This window comes from Podarcis melisellensis (genome assembly GCF_964234715.1).
Source record: "Podarcis melisellensis genome assembly, chromosome: 6".
Taxonomy (NCBI): Eukaryota; Metazoa; Chordata; class Lepidosauria; order Squamata; family Lacertidae; genus Podarcis; species Podarcis melisellensis.
Genome location: NC_138538.1, coordinates 93,261,085 through 93,278,569, shown reverse-complemented (window position 1 = coordinate 93,278,569; position 17,485 = coordinate 93,261,085). Strand labels below are relative to the sequence as shown.

Below are 17,485 nucleotides of genomic sequence, written 5' to 3'. Positions count from 1 at the left end.
CATCCACTGTCCTCAGCTTAAAAGTGCTTTGTGATTTAGCATCCTCTCAGTCTTTCTAAATTGACAAATACAGTGGTGCCCCGCAAGACGAACGCCTCGCAAGACGGAAAACCCGCTAGACGAAAGGGTTTTCCGTTTTGGAGGCGCTTCGCAAAACGAATTTCCCTATGGGGTTGCTTCGCAAGACGAAAAAATCTTGCATCCCCCCGCGGGCTTTTTTCGCTTTTTTCGCCCTTTTCCTAAGCCGCTTATCAGCTGTTCCGCTGATAAGCCGTTTAACAGCTGATCGCTAGAAGCCGCTAGACAGCTGTAGCGCTAATCCGCTAAGCTGTCAATGGGCTTGCTTCGCAAGACGAAAAAACCGCTAGACAAAGAGAATCGCGGAACAGATTCTTTTCGTCTAGCGAGGCACCACTGTACCCAGTCTGTCCAATCCAGGGGCTTCATTTTGCCTTCCAGTTGTAGGGGACAATGTTGCATTCACCTATTTCAGGTAGCTGATCTGGACTTGACTGCTTCTTTGGAATTTCCCCAGCATTAATAAAGCTTCCGATTGCCTATGCACCCCTACATCCCCCTGCCAGCCGCCCCCCACACCAATTGGGCCCACCTAATTTCCACAGCTGCAGAGTATAAAATGTGCAGGTCTTGCTTCAAGGGGGAAGCTGGGACAAACCTTCCGGGTTTGTTTGTTTTTAAAGAGATGTTGCCTTATTAGGTAAATTATCTTTGTGGCCCTGAAGGTCTTCACGAAAGCACATTTGGCATTTTGCCACTTTCCTACAATTTCTCTTTTCCTGTACAGTGGTACCTCGGGTTAGGTACTTAATTCGTTCTGGAGGTCCATTCTTAACCTGAAACTGTTCTTAACCTGAAGCACCGCTTTAGCTAATGGGGCCTCCTGCTGCTGCTGCGCTGCCGGAGCACGATTTCTGTTCTCATCCTGAAGCAAAGTTCTTAACCCGAGGTAATATTTCTGGGTTAGCGGAGTCTGTAACCTGAAGCGGATGTAACCCAAGGTACCACTGTACCGCGCTGATGCTTTGCCTTTCTTCTCGCTTTCCTCGTTCTTGCGTTGTCCATCAGGAACTGCCTTGTTAAAATTAATACCGTAATCTCTGGGAACCCCTCAAGTTGGGGACGATTCGGGGAAGGCTGAGTAATGTGTTGTGTTCAGAATGGCGCACGTCCGTGGTATGTTTCAAAGTCCTTTTTTACCGGCATCAGGTCATTATGATTACCCCTATTAGGTTAAATGAGGAAATGGAGATCAAGAGAGTTGCCTAACGTCTTGCTGAGTCAGTGGCAGAGATGGAAACGCAAATACTTCTCCCGTAGGAAGTGATAATTGGCATGTTCTTAGTCCCAGGCTACAGCTCTCGTCATCTGTGGGAAGGACAGCTTGTATTCTGCATGGAATCTGAGGGAACAGAAGCGAAGCAAAATGACTCACGGTGGACGTTGCAATCTCCCTTGCCTCTCTGTTGTCTTGGTGTTCTGCCACTCTTGCCTTCTACTGCTCTCCTGGATGTTTCTCTCATCCCCTGGTCAAAATTTGGATTGTAAGCACCTGGAGAACAAACACCGTTCTTCCGTGTATGTTTATTGTGGACACCGAGGCTGTATAATAATAATAATAATAATAATAATAATAATAATAATAATAATAATAATAATAATAATTATTATTATTATTATTATTATTTATTTGTACTCTGCTCATCTGGTTGGGTTTCCCCAGCCACTCTGGGCGGCTTCCAACAAAGATTAATAATACATTAACATGTCACACATTCAAAACTTCCCTAAACAGGGCTGCCTTGAGATGTCTTCTAAATGTCAGGTAGTTGTTTGTCTCTTTGACATCTGGTGGGAGGGCATTCCACAGGGCGGGCGCCACCACCGAGAAGGCCCTCTGCCTGGTTCCCTGTAGCTTTGCTTCTTGCGGTGAGGGAACTGCCAGAAGGCCCTCGGCACTGGACCTCAGTGTCTGGGCTGAACGATGGGGGTAGAGACGCTCCTTCAGGTATACTGGGCCGAGGAGTGTGCCTTCAGGGCTGAAGTCAAATTGCTGCATGGCCGCACTGAAGTGACCACCCCAGGGCACAAGCCTGGGCAGCGTGTATGGAGGTCCTGGGCAGCCCAGGCAACAAGCCTCACTGTGGATGTGGTCCAGAGGAAAGCACTAGCTTGGCTGCAAGTGTACAAGGCACAATCTAACCATCTTAGGGATGCCATTCCGGAATTGTGTAGGGTTTACTGCTTAGCCTTCTCTTCTCCTGAAGATAACCCACAAGGCAGTGGAGATTTAGGATCAGAGTATTCCTTCTCCTAGATGGGCTCCTTTCCCAGGAGGACAAGCCCCATCTGCCCCTCACTTCCCTCTACAGCACATGCAGAAACCAACTTTTTGACCATTGGATCCGCCACTGGTCTTGTCCGCTCAACCACCAGAACTGCAGGAAGTCCCTAACTCACTGAGGGTTTGAGTTCCATCGGCTGCCTTCACCTGGTTTAGCAGACCAGGTTGGGTCAGGGCCAGGCCGCCTCATGTGTCACCACTGAGGGGGGTGACAAAATGCTTGGCGTCACTCACCACGGGGCCTGCAGCACGCCTGAGCCACATGTCTCTCCTGGGAGTGGCGTGGTGGCTTGGGCGTGCGCAGGCGCCACTCTGCCCCGAATGGTCTGCCCGCTGTCTGCCCCTCAGCTATAGGGCGGCTGAGTGGAGGAGGCAGGCAGACTCCTGGAGGTCCCACGGAGTGTCCTGCCCCGGCTTGCTCCGCCGCTGGGTCGGGTCCTGCACAGTAGCCGGCCCTGCTCCTGTCAAAGTTGGCAGAAGTAAAATATGCACATCAGAGGTGCTACAAGGAGAGGCTCCTGCTTCTCACAGTACCAAACAAGTCTGACCTGGCAGAATTAGTGGTATCGCTTGACCCTGCTCCATTGGCGCATGGAAACTTCCTTGACTGGGTGTGGCCAATCCCTTTCAGCAGTTCCTCTCAGTCCATCCAGAGCTTTGCTGGGGGAAAGGGGTAGAGTTCCTGCCTGAGGTCAAGGGTTTGAGAACTTTGGCTGCCTTTAGTTGGGCCACATGCCGAGTTAATTCCTCCTCCTCGTCCTCTGTGGCCAGGCTGTACTTCTGTACATTTCCGAGCACAATTCAAAGTGTTGGTGCTGACCTTTAAAGCCCTAAACGGCCTTGGTTCAGTATACCTGAAGGAGCGTCTCCACCCCCATTGTTCTGCCCGGACACTGAGGCCCAGCACCGAGGGCCTTCTGGTGGTTCCCTCACTGTGAGACGCCAAGCTACAGGGAACCAGGCAGAGGGCCTTCTTGGTAGTGGCACCCGCCCTGTGGAACACCCTCCCACCAGATGTCAAAGAGAACAACTACCAAACTTTTAGAAGACATCTGAAGGCAGCCCTGTTTAGGGAAGCTTTTGATGTTTGATTGCTGTATTTTAATATTTGGTTGGAAGCCGCCCAGAGTGGCTGGGGATGCCCAGCCAGATGTGCAGGTTATAAATAAATTATTATTATTATTATTATTATTATTATTATTATTATTATTATTATTTTCTTTAACTCTCTTTCCTCTGCTCTCCAGCTGCTGCTGCTTCCTTTCCCACCTGAACGCTCCAAATTACACAAAAACCTAAGTGGGGAGAGGGGGAATTGGCCTTTTTGCTTAGGGATAATGCAAAGCGAGCAGTTCTGTTTATTTACATTAGAGCACCAGTACCCTGCTCCTCAGCCAGAAAGGCTCCCGGGGCAGCAATAAATTAAAACAGCACAGTCCCTGCCCACAGGCTTGCAAACTGAAATGACACAGAAGGGAAAGCGGATATCAAACCCGGACACCAGTTCTTAAAACTGTTGGCAAACTGGCACGTTTAAGGGGGAAGGAGGAGCCTGACAAAGCTGATGGAGTGATCCCTCCTTCCCTTAGGACAGCTGAAGGGGCAGCCATCAACTTCTGTAATTTATTTTGGTTACAGTTTTGGACTGTACCTGAGTTGCCTTTCATTTCCTACACTCCTGGGCCTTTCCTGGAGACTGCCTGTTTGAAAATGAGCATGCCGCCAAAACAAGTAATTAGCGTAAAGACCCTTCACAAAATGCACAGTTTTGTATGAAGAGGAAAAATTTATCTAGGTCGCGAGGGTCGTCCAACCCCTTGTAATGCAGGAATCTCAACTTGGGAACCTTGAATGTGAGGTTCCAAAATCTCTGCACATACATTAGGTCATTTGATGGGTGTGGTAGGTAGGTAGGTAGGTAGATGGATAATTTATTATGGTCAGAGACCAGCTTATAAAACACACTTGGGGGTACAGTCACAGAAGGAAAACAAACAATTAAAACATTGTACAACAATGAATTTAAAAACAATGTACAGTGGTGCCTCACAAGACGAAATTAAGTCGTTCCGTGAGGCTCTTCGTGTAGTGGTTTTTTCGTCTTGCGAAGCAAGCCCATTGACAGCTTAGCGGATTAGCGCTATTAGCGGTTTAGCGGCTTTTAGCGATCAGCTGATAAGCGGCTTAGCGGCTTAGGAAAAGGGGGGGAAAGGGAAAAAACCCCGAAGGAACTCGCAAGACTTTTTCGTCTTGCGAAGCAAGCCCATGGGGAAATTCGTTTTGCGAAGCGCCTCCAAAACAGAAAACCCTTTCGTCTAGCGGGTTTTCCATCTGCGAGGTGTTCGTCTTGCGGGGCACCACTGTACAACAGTAAACTACCGGATCTGACCCAGAGTCACCCATAGAACCGAGTTTGGGGATTTTCTTAACAAACTAGTTTGAGTTGGGAGATGCTCTGCGCCTACAGATCTGTATACAGAATCTGGCGACCATGTGGGTTGCCTTCTGATCTTTGCCTAACAGGAAAACGTCGAATTTTTGCTTTTCTGGGAGGTCAGCAAGCCTCACCAGCAGGGGACCAATGGTCTTACTACAGGCCTCTTCATAAAAGGGACATCTAAAGAACAAGTGTTCTGGGCTCCCTACCTCCCCCAATAAACAGGCGCAAAGTCTCTGAGCGCATGGGACTTTTTAAAAGGCTCCTTCCAGGACTGGTGAGGGCAGGGCTGAGCTTCTGGCGAGTGTAAAGGCTCTTCTTGCATTTTTAGATACGAGGAAGAAGAGATATGCTGCCGGTGCAGCTATATATATCTCAATTTCTCCAATTTTATAGTCGGGGCCATAGCTGTCAACCGTCCCTTATTTGGTGGGAAAGTCCCTTATCCCAGCGCCGTGTCCCGCTGCTGTCCCTTATTGAGGATGTCCCTTAAATTTCCCGGGTTTCAAAGGAAGCAGCTCCTCTCCCTCCTTCCCTGCCAGCCAGGGAGGAGGGAGGCTCCAACCGTGTTGCTTGGCTGCGTTGCTCACCCAATAAGGAGTCTAAGAACGACTGGGGGGTGGAGCTTGCCTGGGGACTCGCCTTTGCTCAGCGCTTCCCAGCGGAGAGGTGACGGTGGTTTTCCTTGCTGCATCCCCTTTGCCGGGTTGCTGCGCTGTGGGAACCACCGCTTGAGGCTTCGTTTGGCTGCTGGTTGACTAAAATCCCTTATTTTGGCTGCTGATCCCTTATTTTTGAGACTGCTGGCCCCTTATTTTCAAATCTGTAAGTTGACAGCTATGGTCGGGGCACCTTGAGCAGTCCCATTGTCTCTCGGTGTCTATGATTCTTTGCCTGACCGTAGCTTTTGCCTGGCCCAACCCCAGGCTTAGAAAGGCTTGAGAGGCAATGGGTGTGGTAACTGAGGCCAAGTTCCGATGAGTTCAGCAAAGCAATTCCAGTAAATCTGTGCCTGAGCTGGGATTTGACCTCCGGCCTTGTAGGTCCACGTGCAGCCTCTGTCTTCAAGGTTGTCTGGGCCATGTAGTTTGGCCACGGATCAAGCATGTGGATGGGCGAGCATCTTTGCCACTCCCATGAAACAAGAGTAAGGCGTGGCAAGGAATGGGAATTTTAACAAGGGCTTCCTTAATCTCCAAGACAGTTGGGACCAAAAGCCTAGGGTGGAGCAGCTGGGATTTGGGCTGCTGTTGTGACTCCCTGCTAGGGTGGCGACTGAGAGTGTCTCCTGATGCAGAGGGTTCGCAATGTGCCATCTTGAAATAGCTCTCTTGGTTAACACCTTCTGCTGTTCCCTGTAGGAACATGTACTGAGCCTGAATTTGCGTTCCTTGGATTTGCTCAACACAATGTTTTGACTGATGTCGAGGGAATACAATGGTACCTCGGGTTACAGACGCTTCAGGTTGCATACGCTTCAGGTTACAGACTCCGCTAACCCAGAAATAGTACCTCGGGTTAAGAACTTTGCTTCAGGATGAGAACAGAAATCATGCAGCGGTGGCAGCGGGAGGCCCCATTAGCTAAAGTGGTGCTTCAGGTTAAGAACAGTTTCAGGTTAAGAACGGACCTCCAGAATGAATTAAGTACTTAACCCGAGGTACCACTGTATTGGAATGAGACTAAAGATGGTAAGGTCAAGACTGGAGGCCCAGAGCAAGCAAGATGTTGAGCAAACTTGTGGGGTTGTGGGGGGAAGCAGTTCAGTCTGTGCCTGAGGAACCAGCTCAGAGTCAGCTCTTCTGGTCAGGGGTACTCCTGGTAGATGCAATATGGCACATGTGGCTCCTACGATTTTATTCTTACAACATCCCTGCAAGGTAGGCAGATTATGACTGGTCTGAGGTTGCCCACTGGACTTCATGGTCCAAGCTGCAACTTGAATCCAGGTTTCCCTGGCCTTAGTCTAACATTTTAGTAACACATGAAATGAGCCTTATCTGGGTCATGCCAACTGTCTGTCTGGACCAATATTCTTCCTCTGTCAGGCCCAAATCCTGATACTTTAGGATTTTTTAAAGTGCTAAGCAGGTATGGAGCACCACTGTATTTCTTGCCGTTCTTCTTAAGCCTCTTGCAAGTATAAGATATGGGGACAGTGAAACCTCATGAAAATCCAGGTCAAATAATCCCTGCAGTAATGTCCAAATTAACATATTTTCTAACAGATCGAGAAAGAAGACAATTTCTTGGCAAAACAGCAGAAGCGTATTGATTATAGGAAGAGATATGGTTTTGAGCCGAATAAGATTTATGGATTTATGATGTGCTAATATTTGTGAAGGAGCGTTATGGAATATATATCATTTCTGACGAGGTAGATCAAGGGCCTTATGAGAATGCTGCTTTAGAATTATTTTAACATGGGATCACTGCCGGTAGGAAGATTGAAGCATATCTTTTGGGTAAGCGTTTGGTTAGTAACCTTATTGTTAAGTGGTTATTCAGAGATCATGGTTTTGTTGTCCAGTTATGATTAAGAATCTTATTCATTTTGTGTTATAATTACATATGCTGCTATGATAAGAAATAAATAAGAATAAATAAATAAATAAATAAATAAATAAATAAATAAATAAATAAGAAAATGGGAGGGACCCATTTGTTGGCAGAAGCCAACAAAGTTCCAATCCCCACAGATTTTTGTTCTTTTCAAAAAGTGTATTTATGTTGCCCTTCATCAGGGATTTTCTGGGTTGTTGGTACTTCCTAAAATGTGGTCTTTGATGGTTTGAAACTTTTCTATGCATTAGAATGGGGTTCTTGACCAACTTTATAAATAAGTTGATTCCATCTTACACAACTCCTTATTAAATTGCCACACACACAAACACACACGTCTGTTCATAGAGAGCGACAATCTCAATGTCTAGATAAATATATAGAGTTGTATAGTCTGTATGTGAACTTCAGCCTTTCCGGCCATTAAAAGTTCTCCAGTCGCCTCCCAGGTCATGGTCTCCTCCTCCTCTTTGATTTCATTCTTCTCCTTACTCCTCTTTCAACCTTCACCTCAGTTGGCCTGCAGGGCTCCTCCTCCTCTTCACTGCTTCTCCTCCTACCTTTTGTTCCCATGATCTTTCTTCCTATCCAACTCTCTGCCTCTCTGGGACATTAGGGAGGCTCAGCCAGTCTCCGTCATAAGCTAAAAACCACACGGAAGATAAAACTAGTCAACTTTGTTCTGGTAATTTTTCTGTACTGTGGAAGAATGTGCAGAGGAAAGGAAATAACGCCTGCTGTCTGTCTGTCTGTCTGTCTGTCTCTATCTATCTATCTATCTATCTATCTATCTATCTATCTATCTGTATCTATCTATCTATCATCTATCTATCTATCATCTATCTATCTATCTATCTATCTATCTATCTATCATCTATGTATCTATCATCTATCTATCTATCTATCATCTATCTATCTATCATCTACCTATCATCTATCAATCATCTATCCATCTATCTATATATCATCTACAACTAATCCAGAATACTACAACTAATCCAGAATGTGGCAGCTAGACTGGTGACTGGGAGCAGCTGCCGAGACCATATAACACCGGTCTTGAAAGACCTACATTGGCTCCCAGTACGTTTCCGAGCACAATTCAAAGTGTTGGTGCTGACCTTTAAAGCCCTAAACGGCCTCGGTCCAGTATATCTGAAAGAGCGTCTCCTCCCCCATCGTTCTGCCCGGACACTGAGGTCCAGCTCCGAGAGCCTTCTGGCGGTTCCCTCACTGCGAGAGGCCAAGTTACAGGGAACCAGGCAGAGGGCCTTCTCGGTAGTGGCCCCCGCCCTGTGGAACACCCTCCCACCAGATGTCAAAGCGATAAACCACTACCTGACATTCAGAAGACATCTGAAGGCAGCCCTGTTCAGGGAAGTTTTTAATATGTGACATCTTAGTGTATCTTTCATCTTTGTTGGAAGCCGCCCAGAGTGGCTGGGGAGACCCAGCCAGATGGGCAGGGTACAAATAATAAATTATTATTATTATTATCATCTATCTAAAATACAGTGGACGCTCGGGTTGCGAATGTGATCCGTGTGGGATGCACGTTTGCAACCCGCAGCCCCGTTGCAATTCGGCACTTCTGCGCATGTGCAAAGTGCGATTTAGCACTTGTGAGCATGCGTGACCACCAAAACACGGAAGTAACCCGTTCTGGTACTTCCGGGTTTCGGTGTGTCCATAACCTGAAAAAACGCAACCTGAAGCGTCTGTAACCTGAGATATGACTGTAATAATTTTTATTCTCCTGTCTGTATCTTATTCCCCCTCCAGATTGGAGACCTGCTGTGACTCTGGGGGTCCTAGACTGTGCTGAGGCCAGCAACCAGAAAATCTGCTCGGATTTCGGGATCACCGGCTACCCAACACTGAAGGTAAAGTTGCCTTTGGGGTAGGTGAGGGCAAGTTCAAGGGTGACGGCGCTGCAGCTAGTTCAGCTGGATCCTCCTATTGCGTTTAGGGTTGATGCTGAATGCCCTATGCCTTTGCAGAAGGGTAGCAGGAGAGCAGGAGCCCCCAAACTGAAGGAGAGGGCCCTTTCTGTAAAACCAGGCCTTTGTTCAGAAAGCAAAGCAGGAAAATCTGGTTTGCCTGTTTAAACGGAAAGATTTGATGGATCATAGTTCTATGCTGCTTTCTCAAATCGGCTTACAAACAGTAAATAACAGCCGCATAACAAAACACAAAAGAACACCTAAAATACAATGTAAATACAGTGGTAGCTTGGGTTACATACGCTTCAGGTTACACACTCCGCTAACCCAGAAATAGTGCTTCAGGTTAAGAACTTTGCTTCAGGATGAGAACAGAAATTGTGCTCCGGCGGTGCGGCAGCAGCAGGAGGCCCCATTAGCTAAAGTGGTGCTTCAGGTTAAGAACAGTTTCAGGTTAAGTACAGACCTCCGGAACGAATTAAGTACTTAACCTGAGGTACCACTGTAATACAAAACAATGAACAAATCATCAATAAAATAACTGCAATCTATAAAGCGAAACAGCAACTAAAAAATAAGCCAAACATCACAATTACAGCAAGTCATGTTATATGATTAACAAATCATTTTATAATCTATAAAACAATGTTAACAGCATCAACAAAATAGCAACCGGGGGCAAAAGCTAATTGCTGTTAAGTTCATACATACACTTCCCATGCCCCCATGCTTCATAATCTTTCACTCTGTTCAGTTCATTAAAATATGCGTAGAATACACACAACGGCCATTGCTAAGCCTTCTCAGTCTAGCGCTGCTCCTCCTGGGGTCCTCAGGCCATGGGGCAGACTGTGGGGCAGGGCTGGTGGGAGCCAGTGAGCTTGTAGGCACTGGGCGCTGGTTGAAGGTCCTGCTCACCTATCTCATCTCAGTAATAGAGATTACTGAGCAAGGATGGACGGAGCAAATAGAGTTACCTGTGCGTACCTGCAGGAACCCTTCCTAAACAAAAGATCTCCCTTGCACCGATGTCGTCAGAAGCGCCTATAAACTTTTACTAGCCTACCTGCCCTCACATACCTGTGTTAGCCAATTGTGGTGATGGTGGCAGGGAGGAGAACCGTGGCTCTTCTGGTTTCCAAAAGCTTCCCCACCTAGCTATCTGGAGAGGTTTCTGACTCACCTGCTTTGCCAGGCAAGCAGAGTGGATTTATTTTTATTTTTAGCAAGCATTTTTATTAAGAGGATAGAAGCTGAAAAACAGCCTTGTTTAATAGAAAGCAACTGAACTGATTTTGAAGTTTAAGCACTTTGCTTGTATGCAAAATATTTTTTGAAATTGTTGCTGCTTCCAAAAATTTTTTATTAGTTTTCCAGATTTAAAACAAACAAATAGAATCAAAAAACAAACAAACGTTTATCCTAATTGTAATAGTTCCACTTTTTTTAACATTGTTGGGTGACTTCCTCGAATCCCCCTGGCTGAGTTTCCTTATAGATCATTGTAGCAGTTTTCCGAAACTATTTTCACTAAAATTTACTTAGTCAATTAACATCTTTCTTTCTTTTCATTTTAACTTAACATAGTATTCTACAACATCACATATTTAAATCCTAGGCCTATCTGATACTCACAAGTAAGTCTATTTAATTTATTTTAACATATTTAGCTAAGTAGTCTTTGAATTTCTTCCATTCCTCTTGGTACTCCTCCTCCTTCCGGTTGTGGACTCTTCTGGTCAGGTCGTCTAGCTCCCAAAAGTCCATCACCTTCATCTGCCATTCTTCCACTGTTGGCACTTCTTGTGATTAAAATTGTTGTTGTTAATATACCGCCCTCCATCTGAAAATCACAGGGTGGTTTACAACATAAAAATGCAAAATGAAAACGCAAAATACATAACATAATAACAAAACAAAAAAATTACACACACACACCCAAAGTTGTTGCGTATAGGTAATCCTGTGTTTGCCTTCGTTCCCATGGTCTAGGAATGCAGTAAGCATCAGGGCTGGTTCATACGTGCAAATTGGCTTGTTTTCTGTTTCTTCCTCTGACCATAGCCTGACCATAGCACTGGGCTTGAGAAACTCCCCCATTCCCTTACTTCCACCTGCATAACAACAACAACAACAACAACAACAATTGGACTCACAGCTGTCCATGGAGGCACAGGTCAAATCTGTATCCAGGGCAGCTGTTTACCAGCTCCATCTGGTACGTAGGCTGAGACCCTATCTGCCTGCGGACTGTCTTGCCAGAGTGGTACATGCTCTGGTTATCTCCCGCTTGGACTACTGCAATGCGCTCTACGTGGGGCTACCTTTGAAGGTGACTCGGAAACTACAACTAATCCAGAATGCGGCAGCTAGACTGGTGACTGGGAGCGGCTGCCGAGACCATATAACACCGGTCTTGAAAGACCTACATTGGCTCCCAGTATGTTTCCAAGCACAATTCAAAGTGTTGGTGCTCACATTCAGAAGACATCTTAAGGCAGCCCTGTTCAGGGAAGTTTTTAACGTGCGATATTTTACTGTATTTTTTGTTTTTATGGAAGCCGCCCAGAGTGGCTGGGGAGGCCCAGCCAGATGGGCGGGGTATAAATAATAAATTATTATGATTATTATTATTATTTTATACCCCGCCCATCTGGCTGGGTTTCCCCAGCCACTTTGGGCGGCTTCCGACAAAATATTAAAATACAATGGTCTGTTAAACATTAAAAGCTTCCCTAAACAGGGCTGCCTTCAGATGACTTCTAAAAGTCTGGTAATTGTTTTTCTCTTTGACATCTGGTGGGAAGGCGTTCCACAGGGCGGGCGCCACAACCGAGAAGGCCCTCTGCCTGGTTCCCTGTAACCTCACTTCTCGCAGTGAGGGAACCGCCAGAAGGCCCTCGGAGCTGGACCTCAGTGTCCGGGCAGAACGATGGGGGTGGAGAAGCTCCTTCAGGTATACTGGACCGAGGCCGTTTAGGGCTTTAAAGGTCAGCACCAACACTGAATTGTGCTCAGAAACGTACTGAGAGCTGGGAGGAGGATTTGTCCTTCTAAATGGACATTCATTTGCTGCCCCTACTGCTTCCAGATAATGTACTCAGATGTAGGGAAGCTGCTACAGCAGTTCCACAGGAACGATTGTGCGAGTGTTTTGTGTGTTAGAAGTTAGAACTGGGAACCGGACACGGCCTTAAAAATCCTGATGCAATTGCACCAACAATGTCTGGTCTCCTTTTGTGCAGTACCTCGCCTCTGACCCTCTTTCTGTGTTTATTGTCAAGCCCCCATGACTGGTTTGTAGGAAGAAGCCAGGCCCATTCCTGTGGGGACCTTGGCTACACTGCTGGGTAGGAATAATTAGTGTCTTTAGAAAACCTTGGGATATGTGCCAAAACATCACCAGAAAATGGTTAGGCTTGAAATGAATTGTTCCCAGCTCTCCTAGGGGAAGAATGTTCCTCAGATGCACACTCATTAGCATTTATATGGTCCTTTTCCTCGGGGCATGAAGATTTTCACAGTATTTCAGCTGCTCTTGCAACATTATTGTAAGGTAAGGTAAGGTAAGCCGTAGCGCATTTGGAGTAAGCTTTCGGGAACAATGGCTTGCATAGTTAAAGCTGTTTTCAAGAATGAGGTGAGATTTGAACTGGGAACTTTCCAGTTCTGGACTCGTGCTCATAACTGCTATGATGATTTGATGGAGCTGTGTGATCTATCCCGGAGGCATGTACTGGAATCCGTTGAAAGGAAAGTTAGGGCAGCCCCAAGGAATTCAGGCACAGAGAAACCATGGCTAGTCTAATGGCATACTAAGATGGATGCATTGCATCAAGAAACAGATGCAATGCATCCATCTTAGTGCGCCATTAGAATAGCCATAGTTTCTCTCCGCCCAGAAACTCTCCTTTCTACATGGGCTGTGTGGGGTAGCAATTCCTTCCCTAACCTTCCGGCAACATTATATGACACACGCCAGGGATGTGTGTCAATAGGTAGGGTTGTTCTGTATTAAACCTGGACTGCATTGGTGCACAAAAACGCAACCGTTGGCCTTCAGAGAAGAACCCGAGAACCTCCATTTCCATCTACAGCATGTAAAATACAGTCATACCTTGGGTTGAAGTAACTTCAGGTTAAGCATTTTTGGGTTGCGCTCCGCGGTGACCCGGAAGTAACGGAGCGCGTTATTTCCGGGTTTCGCCGCTCATGCATGCGCAGACGCTCAAAATGATGTCACGCGCATGCGCAGAAGTGGCAAATCGCGACCCGTGGACGCAGGTTGCATTCGCTTCAGGATGCGAACGGGGCTCTGGAACGGATCCCGTTCGCAACCAGAGGTACCACTGTAAACCATGAGCCCTCAGCCCTCGCGATTACGGAACAGAACCTTAAAAATTCCTGGGAATTTCTGCTCCTCGACTCCAATGTAAAGCTCACCCCCTCCATTCCCACAGTGTGGGGTGCAACTTGCCGCATGTCTTGACATTATAAAGCTGCTTTGTTTTCTAGCCAGCAGGAGCCAATGTTTCTGTCTGGGGCCGCAGCAGTCAGTGAGAAAAGGGACCCATCGCCCAGTGTGACCTGGGAGGGTGATGGTGGGGGCTTGACAGGTCTTCTATAAACCTGCCACTTTAGCACGATTTTAATCTAATGACACATTACATTCCCTGGGAGAGGGTTAGGGCCAAACTAGATATAGCTCAGGACATAGGCGCCAATTCCTGGGGGCCAAGGCAGTCTCGCGCCCCCCCCCCAATGTATTTTTTTAGGGACCAGAGGCAAATGGCAATTTAGGAGGGTGGGGACTGATAATAAGAGGGGGGAAGACACTCGTCCCCCAGTGCTGGGACCTAGACCCATCAGAGGAGTGTTAAATGATTAAATTCAACATCTTTTAAGTTATATACATTTTTTTAAAGTGCAGGAGACCCTGTTCAGAGATCTCCAGCATTAGTTTTCCAGACATGCCTCCCTCCCTCTCTCCCACTTGGAAATGCTTTTATTCTGCCGCTTGCTAGAAGCCTTCTAAGATCTCCGGGGAAACCTGCTGATGTGGCACTGACCTCCGCTTTCCCTTTCGCTCACGCACTGTCTAATCCTGCAAACAGATTTCAGGGCCAGCCCATTAAACAAACATTGGCTTGGATACCTTGAGGCAGGTAGGAAGTAAACGCACAGCTGGCAGGGAAAGCTTGAGGATGGAGCGAAAGCTGAACGAACCACATAACAGACAGCAATCAGGGAGCAGAACAACCTGTCACCCAGGGAGGGCAGTCAAGGAGACCTCACTGAGCTGACAATATTTCCCACAAAACAAACCATTTTCTGTAAGGGAAGAGCTAGCAAATGTAACGATTACCTTCCTCGATCGGACCAAAGCATTTCGTTTCCAAGGTAATCGCTTGGAGCGTGGGCTGTAGCGTCTGCTTTCGATGCTGCAGGTAAGGTCCAGGTAGAACCTCTACCTGAAGCCCTGGAAAGAGCTGCTGCTTGTCAGTCTAGCCCAGAGGTCGCTAGCCTCCTGCTCTCCAAATGCTGTTGAACTACTACTCCCATCAGGCCCTGCCAGCATAGCCCAATGGCCAGGGTTGCTCGTCAGCAACACCTGGGAGGGCTGCAGGTTAGACCACAGTACTGGTCCAGACAGCAGTGAGATGGATGGGTTGGGAAGGAAGGATCTTCCTGTGTTCCTAGGCCTAATAGGGCAGGAGCAGATAACCTGTGGCCTCAGGCCTAAGTTAATGAGGCTGTGCTCATTAATGAGGCAGTTGCTCGTCAGCAACACCTGGGAGGGCTGCAGGTTAGACCACCGTACTGGTCCGGACAGCAGTGAGATGGATGGGTTGGGAAGGAAGGATCTTCCTGTGTTCCTAGGCCTAATAGGGCAGGAGCAGATAACCTGTGGCCTCAGGCCTAATTCAGTAGGGGCATGGAGGGAAGCCCAAATGCAAGCAAGCAGTTTGGGCAACTGCCAAGAGCAGCCGGCCCTTTCCCCGGAAGCCTGAGTATGAGAGAAGTGGGTTGCAGAAAAGGTTCTGGTCCTCTCTGCTGCTACCACCAGGCCCATCGATAGCTCGCCCCTCGACAGATAACATGCCCCACATCAGCACTTTACCCACTCGCAGCTCCCAGCAAATGTCACTAACTGCCTTCAGCAGTTTAGGCAGAAGGCTCAGGTTTGTGTGTAATCCTAGTACAGTGGTACCTCGGGTTACAGACTCTTCAGGTTACAGACTCCGCTAACCCAGAAATAGTACCTCGGGTTAAGAACTTTGCTTCAGGATGAGAACAGAAATTGTGCTCCGTTGGTGCAGCAGCAGCAGGAGGCCCCATTAGCTAAAGTGGTGCTTCAGGTTAAGAACAGTTTCAGGTTAAGAAAGGAGCTCCAGAACCAATTAAGTACTTAACCCGAGGTACCACTGTAATCCTGGAAGGGAGAAAAGCGAAGGCAAGCAGTATTGTTAAAATTCTTTATGTATGGTTTCAATATGTAGGGGCTGCAATATTCTGCCCCTTATTGTTGTTGTTGTTGTTGTTGTTGTTGTTATGCTTTAACAGAGTTCTTTGGATATTCTCTCCCCCCATTATTATTATTATTATTATTATTATTATTATTATTATTATGCTTTAACAGAGGTTCTTTGGAGATGAAGGTTTCTCAAAATGTGCTTTGTTTAAAAATTGGACTGGGGAGATGAATAGGCAAAGAAGCCCCCTTTCAAGCTTCTCTGTCTTTCTGGGGCTGCCACTGAGCACTCAGACAGGATCTGTGAGGGCTCCTCTCAGCTTGCGCTGCTGCTTAAATATGTGGGGAGAAAGGAACTCAGTTTTGGAGTTCATTCGATTGTGTGCCTCTAGACGTGCAGTGTTTGCAGCTACAAGCTCTGTTTGTTCACTGGGACCTTTGCCAGGAGTTAGACCGCCAAGCGGATTTATTTCCCTCCGCCTCCCTTTTGGCTCTGAGAGTTTTTGTTCTCTCTCTTTCTCTTTATTGTTTGTTTTCCCCCTTTTCCTGACGCCTAATCAGCCTGTGCCTAGAACCTCCCAGGCAGGATTCCTGCAGCGCTGGAGGAGTGTACAAAAAAAGAAAGGAAGATCTCCCTTATCTCGGACTGCTTGTTCCTTTCTGAAGGTCTGGGAGCACTGGCTGTCCTAGATTAGCCCCACTTGACAAAATTCCCACAGCGAGGCTGAGGGCAAAGGCTGGTCAACAGCCCATGCCTTTCGCATGAGGTTGCTTGCTCACAGCTCAGAGCTTGCAGGATTTTACTGTGGCCAAAGAGTGTGGCCCAGGCTACTTATTGCCTGTGGGCTTTGTTGGGCTTGGTCTCGGTCCAGTATACCTGAAGGAGCGTCTTGACCTCCATCGTTCTGCCCGGACACTGAGGTCCAGCTCTGAGGGCCTTTTGGCGGTTCCCTCACTGCGAGAAGCGAAGTTACAGGGAACTAGGCAGAGGGCCTTCTCGGTAGTGGCCCCCGCCCTGTGGAACGCCTTCCCACCAGATGTCAAAGAGAAAAATAACTACCAAACTTTTAGAAGACATCTGAAGGCAGCCCTGTTTAGGGAAGCTATTAATGTTTAACAGACCATTGTATTTTAATATTTTGTTGGAAGCTGCCCAGAGTGGCTGGGGAAACCCAGCCAGATAGGCGGGGTATAAATAATAAATTGTTGTTGTTGTTGTTGTTGTTGTTGTTGTTGTTGTTGTTCTTGTTGTGGTTGCCAGCCCTTCCACATTTAGGTAAAAAGGTAACCTCTGGATGGTTATGTTATAAGAAAAATACCTCTAATTCCCTTGTGGGGTATCCAGAGCTCCTATAGAGACCCTCAGGAGATCTCTGTCGGTCAGAGAGAAAGCAAAGGCCAACCAGAGTATATTGAAAGCAAAGTGGCTAGTAAGCTTGATCTTTATTAAAGGAAATAAACTGTTGCAACAGGGTCCCAGCTCATGTGATAGGAATTTTGAGGTCTTAGATATATGCTAAATGTTCATAAGTGTACCAACCAAGCACGTACATAGATCAGCACAGGAAGACCGAACTGAAACCATTTTGATTCCAAAAATGACCAAATGTTTTCTCTGCAAGGTCAAAGGAAAATGGAAAAGCCTCCCCATTGTCTTTTCCTTTACAAATCCTGTCTTAAGGGCACATTTAAGATATGAATAGGGTGTG

General features: G+C 46.9%; 1 protein-coding gene across 1 annotated transcript in view; it reads left to right on the top strand.

The window, feature by feature from the left end:
• QSOX1 (quiescin sulfhydryl oxidase 1) overlaps positions 1-17,485 on the top strand; it is a 78,452-nt gene that overhangs the window by 19,602 nt on the left and 41,365 nt on the right. The window contains exon 2 of the mRNA XM_081915085.1: positions 9,144-9,244. Coding sequence (XP_081771211.1) covers positions 9,144-9,244 — 101 coding nt within the window. The remainder of the gene's footprint in view (positions 1-9,143; positions 9,245-17,485) is intronic.